The sequence below is a fragment of the Ochlerotatus camptorhynchus genome, unplaced genomic scaffold (assembly GCF_037179485.1).
Source record: "Ochlerotatus camptorhynchus isolate MF236.1 unplaced genomic scaffold, CSIRO-AGI_Acam_v1.1 ptg000378l, whole genome shotgun sequence".
Taxonomy (NCBI): Eukaryota; Metazoa; Arthropoda; class Insecta; order Diptera; family Culicidae; genus Ochlerotatus; species Ochlerotatus camptorhynchus.
The window spans coordinates 409,800-425,161 of record NW_027040866.1 but is presented as its reverse complement, the minus strand read 5'-3'; the positions used below and the strand labels follow the sequence as shown (position 1 = coordinate 425,161).

The following is a 15,362-nucleotide window of genomic DNA, read 5'->3' as shown; positions in this document are numbered from 1 at the left end:
AAGTGGAGGAAAATTGCTGAAAATGTTGCCGAGGATATGATCTTCCTATTGCGTTCATTCTGCGAAGAGTCTACATAAACTAAAAAACCGGGTTGGAGTTGTTCCTGCTTCCCCAGCTGTTCCAAAAATGTGGCAACTCGTCACCTTTTCTAAACAAGGTTATCTATTTAATGCATCTAAGATCAACTTTTAACAAAATCTGGTTATGTGGTTTGGATTTGGAGCCATTACAGTATGAAGATTTCACATGTTCGTATGACTAATATTTTTCTTTGTACATTACTGAAGTATCTTTAGCACGAAAAACATCACGTCAACCGTTCGTAGCCATTCGATGGACTTCCGAACTAAACCCCTAGGCCAACTTATCGCTATCGATCTGAGAACTGGAACACAAAGAAAGCAGTTTCGAATATCTGGCGAAGGTCCCCTGCTTATCCACCGAACAACGACAAAATTACTTCTGCTATACGCCTGAAAGAGCAAACGACCATTTTCACCAACTCCTTTCTTCCGTGATGACCCATAAGAATATGCACATTAGTGTAAACAGATTAGAAAATCACCGTCCGTGAAATTACTTTTTGGATGCCTTTTTTCCTTGATTTATCTGGTCCCGCAGAAAGATGCTGGCCCATGAAGCGAGGAATTACTCAATCGCCCTAGTGGCCTGGTGGTGTGTGGTATAGGCATCCAGCATGAGGCCATTCTCGAATGCATGGGCTAATTTCGGCCGGCAACGCTGGCTGGGGCCGACAAAAAAGCTATTACACTCTAGGTACCACAAAAATTCTCGGTACACGAGCAACACCCAGCCGTATGGACATGATTGGTGAAACCTTTTAGACTCCGCTTTCAATAAAAGTAAATTAGAAAGCAAAGAACCCTAATGAACTCTGGCATGAACAAACAAGGTCCAAGAAAAAGCAGCTTTTCGCGGGAAATGTTTGATATCCGCTTTGAAAGGATCGAGTGGAAAAAAAAAACTTTTCCACTTGATGAGTTTGATTCAGGTGGGTAGCCTCTACAGAGCAAACAGTTCCATCAATTCTCCGACGCGAGCATGACTTCTGAGTAGATTTCTCCTTTCTGGAAGAATGAAAATTCCAATTTGCGTTGGCAGCTTCCGAATTTCATTTACCAGCTTTCTCAATAGAGGGTTTGTCTTCTTTTGCCTTATAAACTTGAACTCAAAGTTGAAACGGACCCAAAGGTAGATCGCAGGATTTAAATGAAAAGAAAACTTTCGACGAGAAACCAACCGGCACTGATTCAGTTGGAGAGGCCTGGAGGGAAAGTTTTTTTTTTCCATTTCTAGTGTGCCCGAAAACTTTCATCACCCGGTGTTGTTGAAGAGTAGCAAGTTCCTAAGTAGATCAAACGATTTAAAGTTTACAGGCAAATTGAATTCCGAGTAGACCGGCGTTAGTGGAAGATACTTTGCTGACGTAAATTGAATCAAACTGGACTGGGCACTTTAGATGTTGGGTCATGACAAATGTCAAACGTACAGGTTATCAATTTGCCATAACGCAATTTTTTTTAAATCATTATTTACTGAGCAAGAGACCGAATTTAGACGGTATTTGAACTGCCACGGTGTAGTTTTGTGTTAAAAATATTAATCCTTCAAATCTTCTCAAGTAGGTGTGAACATGCTTAATCATTAATTGGTTTACTTGTTTTGGAAGGGATCAATCCAAACTTCACTAGTTTCAATCAGCATTGATTAATTAAATGTTCTCCACTCATTCTTATTAATAATTTAACTAACTAAAGTTTACCGATTATTGCGAATAGTTATTTAACTACCACACGCTTTGTGTTGGTTAGCGATAACGACCGTCACTTAAAATTAATCAAAGTGTTTCACTTTAATTGTCAGCGGCCGAACAATGAACGAACAATTTGCACATGATGATTAACCTCAGGTGGCAACTATCAAACAATTATCGGACGATTCATGGTACTATAAAAATAACTTCTGCGCACCGATATATCATCAGTCAACCAGTGTCATTTCAGCGTGAAAACAAACTGAAACTAAAAATGAAATCCTTCGTTGCCATCATTTCCCTTGCCCTGGTTGCCGGGTGCATGGTTTGTTAAAACGAAGAAACCATTTTTTGTCCATTGAACTGATATTGATTGTAATTTTCACCTCTTCCAGGCCGTCACTGAGGAACAGAAAGAAGCTGCCCGCCAGTTGGCTAGAAAGTGCATGGATCAGACTGGCACCTCGGAGGAATCCGTCCAGCGTCTTCGCAATGGAGATACATCCAATGCTGACGAAACGACCAGATGCTTCGTACAGTGCTTCTTCCAGGGTGCCGGAGTTGTCGATTCTGAAGGAACAATGCAGGAGGCATACGTTACCGAAAAGTTGTCCAATGAATACGACCGTGCCAAGGCCGAAGAAGTGGTTCAAAGGTGCAGGAACAACAGCGGTGCCAACGCTTGTGAACGTTCATTCACGCTGTTGCAGTGCTACATCGCCAACAGAGCTAGTTTGATCTAAATGGGTGGGTGATAAACGGAAAGGAAATGATCTGGCTACATGAAGATAATATATCGATGAATTATTATGAGTATATATTGAAAACTAGTTCTGTTCTCTCCATTAGATCTGTTCCTAATAAATCGTGAAACACAGTTGTCAACTTTCTGAGCCTGACCGAAATTATCCTTGATCTAATTGGCAAACAAACCAGATGGTACCATACAGGAATAATACTGATCGGTGGCTTTTCTTGTGGGGAATCTAATTGTTTTTGTTCACTTGGTAGAATATCCCTTGCAAATGAGGAAATGCAGAGAGTCTGGAATCTCATTTTTTACGTATATGTAAATTCCCCGTGCAACTGTCAACATATTGAGGCACAAGGCGGCAGGGATTTTTTCCAGAATGACATGCTTCACATCGCCTTATTCCCCAGCACCAACGATAGATCATTATCCGTGACTTCTAGTGGTGGGTCGTAAACTCTCCCGTACTGAACGGTGCCCCCCGAAGGCGACATGCGTACCTTGATTGATTTGCCATTTTTCGATAATCTGGATAGTACATACATGTTGACTAGCAAACATCTTTCAATTATGCTTAGATTCCTGAAACGATGGCTATCTAGTGGTTCAATTATTCGATTAAATTTTTTTTTTTTTCCTATGTTGGGGACATAATACCACCGCGACCATTAATTTGATCTATTGTGGTGTATCCTCTTTTTAATTATGCCATAACGTAGCGGTAAGCCACTATTGTTTGAGTAACTACCACTACTGTTGTAAGCAATCATCCCAAGCAGGTAATACATTCCTTATGAAATTTATTACCTGATTGGGAGCAGCAGCCCAGATTTCCCAAGGTCTCATCAGACCCTTATCAAGATATCTGCATCGTTTATGAAATAGTGCAACACAGTCACACAGCAAATGTTCAGAGCTTTCACTCTTTAAGTTACAAAAGCGACATTTATCTTCATGAAGTTTACCAATGATTTTCAGGTGATATTTACAAAAACAGTGTCCTGTTATCAAACCAGTGTATGTACTCAAATCTTTTTTTGAAAGATTAAGTAACTTTTGTGTATGAAAAGCGTTCAGCTTTATAAAACGTTTAGATTGCCGAGAATTTAAGGTACTGGTCCAGTTGTACTGTACCTTTGTTTTTTCCCAGTTTTTTAGCTCCATTTTTAAAGCACAAAAAGAAAGTCCAAAGAATGGTTCAGGACCGATGAATTTCGTGGATGACCCTATTTTTGCCAATTGATCAGCTTTTTCGTTTCCTTCGATTCCACAATGACCAGGAACCCAATAAAGGTTAACCGTATTTCGACAGGACAGTTGCTGTAATAGTTTAGTACATTCCCACACCAGTTTTGACGTGTAAGTTTTTGATTTCAAAGCATTCAGCGCCGCTTGACTATCTGAACAAATGCATATATTCGCATTTTTATAGTTTCTTTTTATACAAATCGCTGCACATTCTAAGATGGCATATATTTCAGCTTGAAATACTGTCGGCCAATTTCCCATGGACACCGAAAAGTTAACCCCAGGGCCGGTAATACCAGCCCCGACCATATTATCTTGTTTCGAGCCATCTGTATAAAAGATTAATGATCCAGGACTAATATTCAGTCTTCCTGCATCCCAGTCAACGCGAGTCACACCAGGAACTTGGAAATTATGGTTGAAATAATGTCGCTTTAGCATGCAATCTTCGTTCATCAATATTAATGGACTTATCTTAAACTCTTTTAGAATGCTCAAATGTCCAATAAGATCTCCATCGAAGAAATTCATGGACCGTTTGAGCCTTAGAGCACTTTTCTCTGCATCCAGTTGAATAAATTGATGAAGAGGAAGGATATTGAGTAAAGCATCCAAGGCTGTAGAGGGAGTACTACGCATTGCTCCAGTTATGGAAATAGTAGCAAGCCTTTGTAGCTTGTTTAGTTTGACTTGTGCCGTTTGTTGCTTAGTTCGGCCACCATATAAGTGAGGCGTAGGTAATCCTGGGTTTAACTATAGCCGAGTATATCCAGTGTATCATATTTGGCTTCAGACCCCATTTTTTTCCAAACGTTCTTTTGCAGGTCCAAAAAGCATTTGTTGCTTTTCCTCAGGGTTCCTTCCATTCATTTTGGCTATAAAAAATGTTTTATGAAATTATGGAATAATAAGATATTATTATAATATTTTGTTTGTGTAAGCAACAAGAAAAGATTGTGGAGTTTGTGTTTGACACATAATACCAGCCAATGATGCTGCATGAGAGTGGCAATAAGCGATTTTGTTATTTATCTCACCCACTCTTCGCTCTTCACTCTTCGCGAAGAGGCGAACAGAAAATCGCTCATTGTGGCTCTGTCAAAGCTAAATTTGCAGGTTTTATGTGTCAAACACAAACTTTAAAATCTTTTCTTGTTCCTTACGCATACAAAATACCACCATAATATCTTATTATTCCATAATTTTCTAAAACATTTTTTTAGTCAAAATGAATGGAAGGCACCCTGCTTTCCTATTTGTTGATCAATATGTTTGTTCCAGCAGAGTTTACTATCTAAAGCTACTCCTAAAAACTTTACTTCTAAAGATAGGGACAGCTTTACGTCTCCTAGTTTAAGATCATTGATAGAGATTTTACGTCTTTTAGTAAAAGGTACAATAGTTGTTTTTGTAGGATTGATATTCAATCCCTCATCTTTGCACCACGACAGTGTGAATTTTAATGCTTTTTGCATTCTTTCGGAAACAACTTTATCGAATTTTCCACGGGTTTGCTTACCAGTCAGGCAAGTCAACAATAACAGCTCTTCATACACTTATTAATAAAATAGAAAAATCCTTTGCGGCTAAGGACATTCTACTAGCAACGTTTCTTCATATTGAAGGTGCATTTGATAATGCATCTTTCACGTCGATGATAAGCGCCATGAGAAATCGTGGTTTTAATAAAAACATAATCAACTGGGTTGTAGAAATGCTATCCAAAAGAGAAATATCAGCTAATCTAGGAGATTCAGTAGTGAAAGTAACAGCTGTAAAAGGCTGTCCTCAAGGAGGTGTTCTTTCTCCCCTTCTGTGGTCCCTAGTTGTTGATGACCTTCTTATAAAACTAAAGCACCAAGGATTCGAAATAATTGGGTTTGCGGATGACATAATTGGGTTTGCGGATGACATGTCCACCTTCTTCGCCGCAGAAAGCCAGTTTGCCTTGAACTGCTGCTCGCCTTTAGCAGTTTTTTTGGTCTTCTTTAGGTTCCGCTTGACAATAGCCCAGTATTTCTCAATTGGGCGGAGCTCTGGCGTGTTGGGAGGGTTCTTGTCCTTGGGAACCACCTGCACGTTGTTGGCGGCGTACCACTCCATGGCCTTTTTACCGTAATGGCAAGATGCCAAATCCGGCCAAAACAGTACGGAACAACCGTGTTTCTTCAGGAAAGGCAGCAGACGTTTATTCAAACTCTCTTTCACGTAAATTTCTTGGTTGACAGTCCCGGAAGCTATGAAAATGCTGCTTTTCAAGCCACAGGTACAGATGGCTTGCCAAACCAGATATTTCTTTGCGAACTTTGACAGTTTTATGTGCTTGAAAACATCTGCTACCTTTCCCCTTCCTTTTGCCGTATAAAACTCCTGTCCCGGAAGCTGCTTGTAGTCGGCTTTGACGTAGGTTTCGTCGTCCATTACCACGCAGTCAATCTTCGTCAGCATCGTCGTGTACAGCCTCCGGGATCGCGCTTTGGCCGTCGTATTTTGTTTATCATCGCGATTTGGAGTCACTACCTTCTTGTAAGTCGATAGTCCGGCTCGTTTCTTGGCTCGATGCACGGTTGTAGACGATACACCCAGCTTATTTGCGGCATCTCGGAGAGAGAGGTTAGGGTTTCGCTTGAAACTACCGGCAACTCTCTTTGTCGTCTCAGCGGCTTCCGGTTTTCGATTTCCCCCCGATCCAGACTTCCTGGCTGTCGACAAACGTTCCCCAAACACTTTAATTACATTTGTAACGGTTGATTTGGCAACTTTTAGCGATTTTGCCAACTTTGCGTGCGAGTAGCTCGGATTTTCGCGATGCGCGAGCAAAATTTTGATACGCTGCTCTTCTTGCTTGGACGGCATTTTGACAACTGAAGAGTGAATTCCAAAATCAAAATAGGAGCAACATTCTACACACACACACACCTTCAAAATGAGGGGTGTTCAGGTTTTTTAAATGCAAAATTGAAAGCAATACGTCAAGTTGATATTGACCAAATTTTGACCGTATCACCCTTTACATAATGGTTTATTAAGAAGTATTTCTGATTTGACATATTCATCTATGAGTTTTTCCATTAATTTCAAAAATATTGATGACAGGCTTATTGGTCTAAATGATTTTGATGAAGATTTATCTCTTTTGTTCACCTTTGGTATGAATACCACTCGGACTTGTCTCCATTTTTTTGGGTTGTATCTCAATAAGAAACTAGACATGAACAATTTAACTAAAACAGGAATTATTATAGATTTACAATTTTGAATATGTGCTGGAAAAATTCCATCTGGGCCAGGGGATTTGAAAGAACTAAAAGAATCTATCGCCCATTCAATTATTGAGTTTGTAAATATTCTAATGGCAAAGTTTTCAGCCTCTTCATTTGACATTTCTAGCCCACATAGTGAAACATTTGTTTCGGTAGATCTATCACGTTCACCACGGCCTGAAGATGTGGCATTTTGCATGCAATCATGATTTTGTAGTTGATCATCAGTAGGAAGGGACCCTGGATAATGGGTTTGCATCATCAGTTCCAGAGTTTCTTTTGAGTTTTCAGTAAAATGTCCGTCAGTCTTTTTGAGAGTTCCAAGACCGTTAGGATGATCTTTTGAGAGAACTTTTTGAAGTCTTGCAGTTTCAGGAGTGTTTTCTATGTTTTCACACATGTGTCTCCAATCTTTCCGCTTGGATCTTCTTATTTCTCTGTTATATTCAGTTAACGCCTCTTTATATTGAGACCAGTTTGAAGTAAATTTTGCACGGTTGAATAGTTTCCTAGCTTTTTTCCGTAATTTTTCTAATCGATCATTCCACCAGGAAACATCTCTATTAGTCGAGCGCTCCTTTGTAGGATAACTGGCATTGTAAGCCTGATTCATGTTAGTTATTAAGTCATTAGCAACTTTTCTAGCTTTGTAATGGTATCAATATTATTGAAAATGGGTTCATGTTGACTCTTCATAATTGTGCTATATAGTTCCCAGTTTGTTTTACGAGGATCTTTATAAACCTCCTTCAGTATATCATTAGCCTTAAATTCAAACATAATTTGTTTATGATCAGATAAGAAATTTCGTCTGATACATGCCAATTTACTATTCGATCAGAAAGTATTGAACTACAAAGAGTAAGGTCCAAAACTTCTTCCCTTATCGCATTAACAAATGTCGGGGAGTTCCCTTTGTTACATATGTCAATATTATGTTGTGAAATGAAATCAAATAGACACTCACCCCTTTTGTTGATTCCGGAGCTGCTCCATATCGTATGATGGGCGTTTGCATCACATCCGATGATAAAAGCCTTATTTTGGTTTCTGCAATGAGAGACGAACGCTGCAACTTCTGGAGGAGGTGCATCTTCAATATCGCCAGGAAAATATGCGGATGCCACGGAGAGCATCGTTTTTCCTTTTGTCGTTAGCACCTCTAGTGAAACTGCAGCAATATCTCTATTGATGAATTCTGTAATTGGTGTAATTTTGGCATTAATATTGACAAGAATTGCAGCTCTTGGCATGAGCTGAGAATTGTCATATATTAACTTACACGGTTGTGTAGGCATTCCTAAGATCCTGCTTTTATAAGTCCAAGGCTCTTGAAGTAAGGCTACATCCAGTTTTCCTTTGATAAATGTTTTGCTGAGAATAGCTGAAGCTGCCTTTGCGTGATAAAGGTTTTCTTGTATAAACTTAATGCTTGTTCCAGTCATTTTTGTGAGCTTGATATATCTTGAAGGGCATTTCTAACTGCCTTTATTCTAGTTTCGGTCGATGTCCAAGACGATCATCTTTATTCAAGCATAAGGCGGGCAACGCAGAATTTCCAATATTCTTTGTTCCACTACTTTCTTGAGGACACTCATGAGCATTGTGAAAACATCCCTCAACATTTGCAGTAGCATTGCAGCTTTCATCAGGTTCACTGTTAGTGATGCCGCTAGCTTCTGTACCTCGTTGATTTGTCTCACGCATCTCAGCATCCTCGAAAATTTCGTGAATTCTAGAACTTGTATTGGACTGTTCTGAATCGCCCTTTTCCTTTTTGCCACCGAGTTGTTGTGATTCCTCATTATTTCCTGATTTTCTTGAGGATTTTTTTCTTAGATAAGCAACTCCGAATTTATAATCCAAAGTGAAATCGCATTTTTCTAAAGTCTCCATGGAAACAGCATCAACAGTCAAGACAAGTATCTTTTAAGGATCTTCCAAGCGTCAACCATTAATCCTTCATTTTGGCTTTCCACGAAGGCAAGGGTATCCTCATTTGTGTCCTCTACACTTCGTGGGAAGAAACCCAGTAAAATTTCCGGCCTAGGTATGTCTTTTTCTTCAATTGCAATGAGGCATGCTTCTTCCCATGGCTTAATGCTGGGAGTTATAGCCTTCAACCAGTCAACCGTATCCTGGTTTTTACAAATGATGATCATATGCCCTGGTCTGAAAAAGCAATTGCCAAACTTTGGTTTGGTTTTTTCCTTCCTTTGCTCTGCTACTTTTCTTAGTATTGCCTTTTGGGTAGCAACTAATTGTTGTGTTGTAAGTTCTACATGAGGATAACCATCGGGCAAAATTCCAATCCTGATAGAGTTTAATACCTCGCTATAAGATGCTTTATTGGAGACATTAGTGGCCTGCTTAGGAGTAGACGATTGTCTAACATCTCCTCTTCTAGCTGTGTCCAGCCTTGACTGTACCGAGGACTTCGCTTGAGATGCATTTCCTCTATCAGAATCGAGAGCAACCCTTTTCGGTGGATTGGTTTCGCTCGAGTTAGACTCACTCAGCTCCGCATTTCTACGACGCTTGTTCGGATCAGAAGATTAACAATTAATCGTAATGATATTTTCAGCCACTCGATTAAATATTTATCGAATTTTCAATTATTCGAGCGCGTAACCGACATCCCTTCTTATTTCAACCCGTTTGATTTAGCGCAGTAGAGAAAATAAATAAAAGTACTATTTTATCTGAGCAGGCAAAGAGAAGAACCATGACGTGAAACAGGATCATAAATTCACCGAAAAAAGTGTTAAGCGTCTTTCTGCTAAAGGCTAAGATTTACAAGTTGAGAGAAGGAGTTTAACGAGAAAAACTAAAAAGGGGAGGAGCTTTTGCTGGGTGGACACTGATATTCTGAGGCCTTCCAACCTGTCGCAGACACCAGTTCAATCCCCGTCCAGCAGCAGACGGGTCGAGACTCTTGCGAGTGATTATTAGATTTTCCGGTCCGTTTTACTGATCCAGTAAGATCACGTCATCATCATCTTCCAAAGGCTTTAAGCCTGTACTACCTTTTCAGGGCCTCCAAAATTTTCCAAAAGAGTTGAATTTCTGGACATGTCCCAACTAAAATTCATATTAAAAGGTTCTTGTCAGGGCAATCATAGTCATGCTAAAGAGTATACACAGAAAGAACCCTGCTCAAATTCCTATTCCTACACAAAACACAAGCTACTACGGCAGTTAACAAATAACATTTATTATATAAGTCCACGTAGTCCTTGCGTACAACCCCAGAGGGCTGTCCCTTGTAGTTTTTGTTTTGGTCCTTACGGAAAGTGACATTTGTAACCAAAAAATACCGACCAGCTCCGTTAGCTCTGCCGGGTTACCAGCTGCTTTTCGGGTTTATGTTATGTACAGAACATGAGGTGAGCTATATCAAGCATTATTCGTGGTATAGATTGCCAGGTCTTTTGTATGGGATATCACATAATATAGAACGTACCCAACTAACATTTTAAGTTTTATGAAGTAATACAAAGCTACTATAAAACAACATTCATAAAACCCTGGTCAAGGCTACTTTGCCATTGATGAATCCACCAAAACCTCTTTAAGACTAGAATCTGTCTAGTTGGCCCATCCTGGAGAAGGTTCTGAAGGGTATATTTTCCTAGCTCTTCAAGATTGAATTACTGTCAAAAGGTTGTATGACGAACGTATTGAGAACCATTTGAAACCCTTATTTAAGCTACAATGAAAGCTATTTGGCAACAATAAAAACCTTTTTCAAGCCAATTTCCCTAGCCGCTTACTGAATCCACTAGAAAAATCATCAATCAAGATAGAAAAGGATGCAAAAATTCCATCCGATCTTTAAAATATAATTGAAATATAAACTGATCATATAAAAAGCCTATTCAATTTTTAAAATTATTAAAATTGTTTTCATAAAGTGGCCAAGTTGTAGGTGCCATATTAAATCTTATGTGAAATGTACTTGAAAACATCGAAAAAAAAATAAGTCCGCCGTCGGAAAACGTTGATCTGAGTGATTATTTTTAATCGAGAAGAAAAATCAATTATTCAAATTGATCATTAAGCTTAGCCGAGATATGTTTTATGATTATCGTTTTTCAAATATCTGCTCATTTCTAAATTGACCACACATTGAAAACGAAGTTTGTAAAAATCAAACTAAATAATTGTAATATGGCGGTGGCTTAAAAGTTGGTTCACATGGGCCATTTGTGAAAAAGTAGTTTTGCTTTAATGAAATCCCTAACAAATTCAATAGGTTTTAAAATAGCTTTTATGAAGAAAACTTCCTGACTGAATTGTATTTATCTAAAGCCATTTTGCTCTATCATATCCCGTTCATATTTATGGCAGCATTTATGGAGGCAAAGTTGCCTGCAAAGAGTTAAACGTCAAAGTTGCGTTGTTCGATCATTGGAAATGTGCGGAACTGTTTTGCAACATTTCGCATATATCGCAACAACTGGAAGCTCAATTGTTCCGTAAAATATCCCCTTCTTCTGGATGATTCCCGAAGTGCACCATCAAACTATGCACTTGATATTAAGTACGTTTGAGTGAAATTTCGAACCTTTCGCTGAATAAAATTACTGCTATGAATCGGAAACCAGCGGTTTGCTGTAGGTACAAATGCAAATTATTTCGTTCGTCCGATCTGGAGAAGGCTGGTCTGTTTTTAGACTGTTTCATAAAGGAGACGGTCAACACCGGTCAGAACGTGATGCAAACGCCAGATGCTCGGTCGTTAACATCGCTTGAATTTTTCATCCTACTTCGTCTACTCTTCGAGATTTCCTTGTCATAAATATTGTTTTTATTCACTATGAGGATTCAACTTTTGAGTTCAATTTGGAAACATAGTAATTGGGGATTTTATGGTATACTTTAACAAGTCTTAACAACAACAATATATAAATATGAGAGTTACACTCGATTAATTATAAAAAAATAAATTTATTTTCCTTTACTTTAACACTACATGCACTCACTGTCTCTTGTTAACCTTAAACTCGATAATTAAACACTCACTAGCTGTTAACTAACTCAAAATCAAAATAAGACTGACTTATTGATTACTTATCAAAGCCTATTTAAAACCTAAACCTGCTTGTTCTGCAAAAACGTCCGGCGTGGTGCTCGTTCCTCCAAATCTGCTGACGCTGGCTTGGTGACAACGGATGTGTGGTCGGTGGCGTGATATCGGATAGTACTTTGTACCTTAGTACTCAGCATAATTCTGGGATTCTGGCGCATAACTATATGCTCTTTACTCTCATTTAAAACCGAATTGTTTTATGGTTGCTTTTATAATGACAGAACAACTTTGTAGAGTATTTTATCAAGGCATTAATAAACAATCGCCTATGAAGTTTATGATTGATTTACAGAACAGTTTTATGGAGGTATTAAGAGCTGCTTTAAATTTATTTTTTAAACGACTTTCTCGACAGAATATACAAGGTTTTTAAAACAGTAATAAGCTGAATTACTAACCAGGAATGTTTTACACTTTGAAATACTGTATTTAAACTAAATGGTTTGTTTATTTCCGTCATCATAAATCAGAGTGGATGCCAAGTAGCTGCTGAATTGTTACTTGGGTAATGTAGTTTCTGTATCATGAATCGCTCTATATCACGTGATATAGAGCGTAATGAGAACGGGGTATAAAACGTTACAAAATATCAGTTTCTTCCTGTTTCCCAAAAACAGAATCGTCAGAGAAGGTAAGTTCAACTCTATCGTCTTCCTTTCGGTCAAACTTGTCGAAAAGCTCTCGATTATGTGGCGTAAGTAATCTGCCATATTTGTAATGAAGTCGTCGTTTAGATTAAAGTCGATTTTAGACTGATTTATTATATTTCAGTTACATTTCAATTAAGAATTAGGTTTATACACGGCATCAAAATTGGAAACTATTAGCAGCACCGAAGGCAGTTCCTGTTTTTGAATTTTTTGCGTGTTTGAACGAAGGAACAGAGAATTAAATTTATGATGATGTAAAAGATTATCTTTTTTTCCTTTATTTAACATCGGCCTCTGTTCCGCAATCTAGTGCCAATCACCGATGGACATCGATTGCCATCCATTGACGGCAATTGAATGTGCAGAAAGGCAGCTTCCACACCTGCGTAGGATATTGCACCCATTCAAACACACATGGTCCGGGATGAACGGCTTTACTTCTCTTCCGAAGGAAGACATGACCAGAGATTTTTATGCCTCAGAAAAATTCCACCGACCTCGGCTGGGATTGAACCCAGACCCATTGGGGTGAGAAAGTAGTCTCCCTTACCACTACACCACCGGCGCCGGTTATGTAAAAGATTATAATAGGCCAGAATTGAGTGATGATTAATACTTTTTATACGCAAACAAAATTATAATTATTTAAACCTCAAAATTTGAATTTTAACCTCAATCTCAATACCATGCTTTTTGTGGCAAAGTTCTCGTGTTTATTTACATTGTTCGATTGGAATCGCGATCAGCGGCTCGATTGGAAATTTTGGTTTCAGTCTTTGTGCGTCTCTTATAAAACGTCGTCTCTGATTTTGAAATGTTGTGAATAGTCTCACATTATCAAAGGATCTTGTAAAATTCAAAATCAAGCATTATATCTTGTGCCTATTTCCTATTTTTATATGAGAGCGGAAAAATATAATTTGATTGAGGATTTCGCCAACACTGGTGCAGATGGATGATTTTGACTATCTACTCTCGGTACCGAAAAACATTTGGAACACTGCCCGTGTTACCACGGCACGGACCAGATTATCGCCAGTCTAATCCTTATGTGCGTGTGAATTGTTTTATCTACACCGTGTTATTCCAAAGGGAGCGAAAAACCCGTTTATCCAGGTTTATCCCATCACGCACATACCAGTTAAGTAATCGTTCGAATACGTTCAGATATTAAGTGTTGTGGTGCGAAAAGCAAGTTAAATTTATAAATTTATTAATTTATATATTTACTGCCCTAACAAAGTCCAGCTGTACCTGATGAGCATTTTCAGCCATCTAAATATAATGTTTTTCTTCAGAGTAACTTTTGAAAGGGCGTCTTCAAAAATGGATGATATTTTTTCAAAAAAATCATAACATGAAAATGATTGATCCGATCAAAATGACATCCGAAAGAAAGTTGTAGGGAATTGTGCTTTAAGAAAAACATACACTGTATGAAAAAAGTAAATTCATAGTAAAAATATAAAACGTTGATTTTCTAAAACCACTCCCCTTCGATTTTTATATTTTTTTTTTGTAAAAAAAAAAAACTGAAGTAATGTCCATAATTTTGGTAAAGAGTGTAAGCTCTTAACTTGCTTTAAAACAAATCTATAGTTTTGTTTTGATTTGCACAATGAAATTAAATTGCATATTTCTTAGTAAAATATGAATTTAATTAAAATCTACCCATCATTTTTGATAAGTTAGCTCATAAAACCTGTTTTTTAAAAACCAGCCGCTCTCTATTTAATATGAATTTAAAAATTATATTAATGAATGTCCAACCGGTTTGCGTTTTGAAATTATTCTTACGCAACTTGGAAGATAGACATTTTGAAATGTTAGAACATATCTCTAAAGTACTGGCTATAATTATAAATCATCGGGAAATTTGTCTTCTCTTTCAAAATCTTTGCAGCCGGTAGACCAATTATCCATGATATATCGATATCTGTAGTTCGAGCAATTTAAGTGAAATGCCTCATATTTTAGTAACCCTTTGAATACACTCAATTATTTTTTACGTAATTGTTAATTGTTTGTCGTTCGTATTTTTGATCGTGTGATCTCAAATAGTAACCAAATTTAGTGTTACTTGCACCAACAACGACAAAAAATCGTTGGAAAATACGGTGGATTTAAAATGGCAATACTAATTCTTAATAAGGACAAAATAAGACAAGTTAAAATAAGTAAAAGGTAATTGAGTGCATGCTATTTGAATTTTACTGAAATCGAGGTCAAGTCGCAATACATGAATTTTAAAACGCAGTACAAGCTTACATATGTTTTTTTTTTGTGAAAAAGGTAGATTTAAACATAAATGAACTTAGCATTCTCCAAAAAGAAAAATCTATTTATATGAAAATTAATTTCTGTCTGTCTGTCTGACCCTTATAGACTCGGAAACTACGCAACCGATCGGCGTGAAAATTTGTATGCAGGGGTTTTTGGGGCCGGGGAAGGTTTTTATGATGGTTCGAGACCCCTCTCTCTGCTCCCAAATGAAACATAAATTTCTGCATAACTATTCTATTAAATTTTCGTTCATTTAGTTTAGAGTGTAGCAACGCTCGCACGGGGTTCAGCTAGTAAATC

General features: G+C 37.9%; 1 protein-coding gene across 2 annotated transcripts in view; it reads left to right on the top strand.

The window, feature by feature from the left end:
- Positions 1-2,021: 2,021 nt before the first annotated feature.
- LOC135710314 (general odorant-binding protein 56a-like) overlaps positions 2,022-15,362 on the top strand; it is a 409,005-nt gene continuing 395,664 nt past the window's right edge. The window contains exons 1-2 of one of the 2 annotated variants that reach the window (XM_065232836.1): positions 2,022-2,100; positions 2,171-2,526. In XM_065232836.1, the coding sequence (XP_065088908.1) occupies positions 2,050-2,100; positions 2,171-2,518 (399 nt within the window). In that variant the 5' untranslated portion in view covers positions 2,022-2,049 and the 3' untranslated portion in view covers positions 2,519-2,526. Of the gene's footprint in view, positions 2,101-2,170; positions 2,584-15,362 lie in introns of those variants that run through there. The other variant, XM_065232835.1, reaches the window with a different exon arrangement.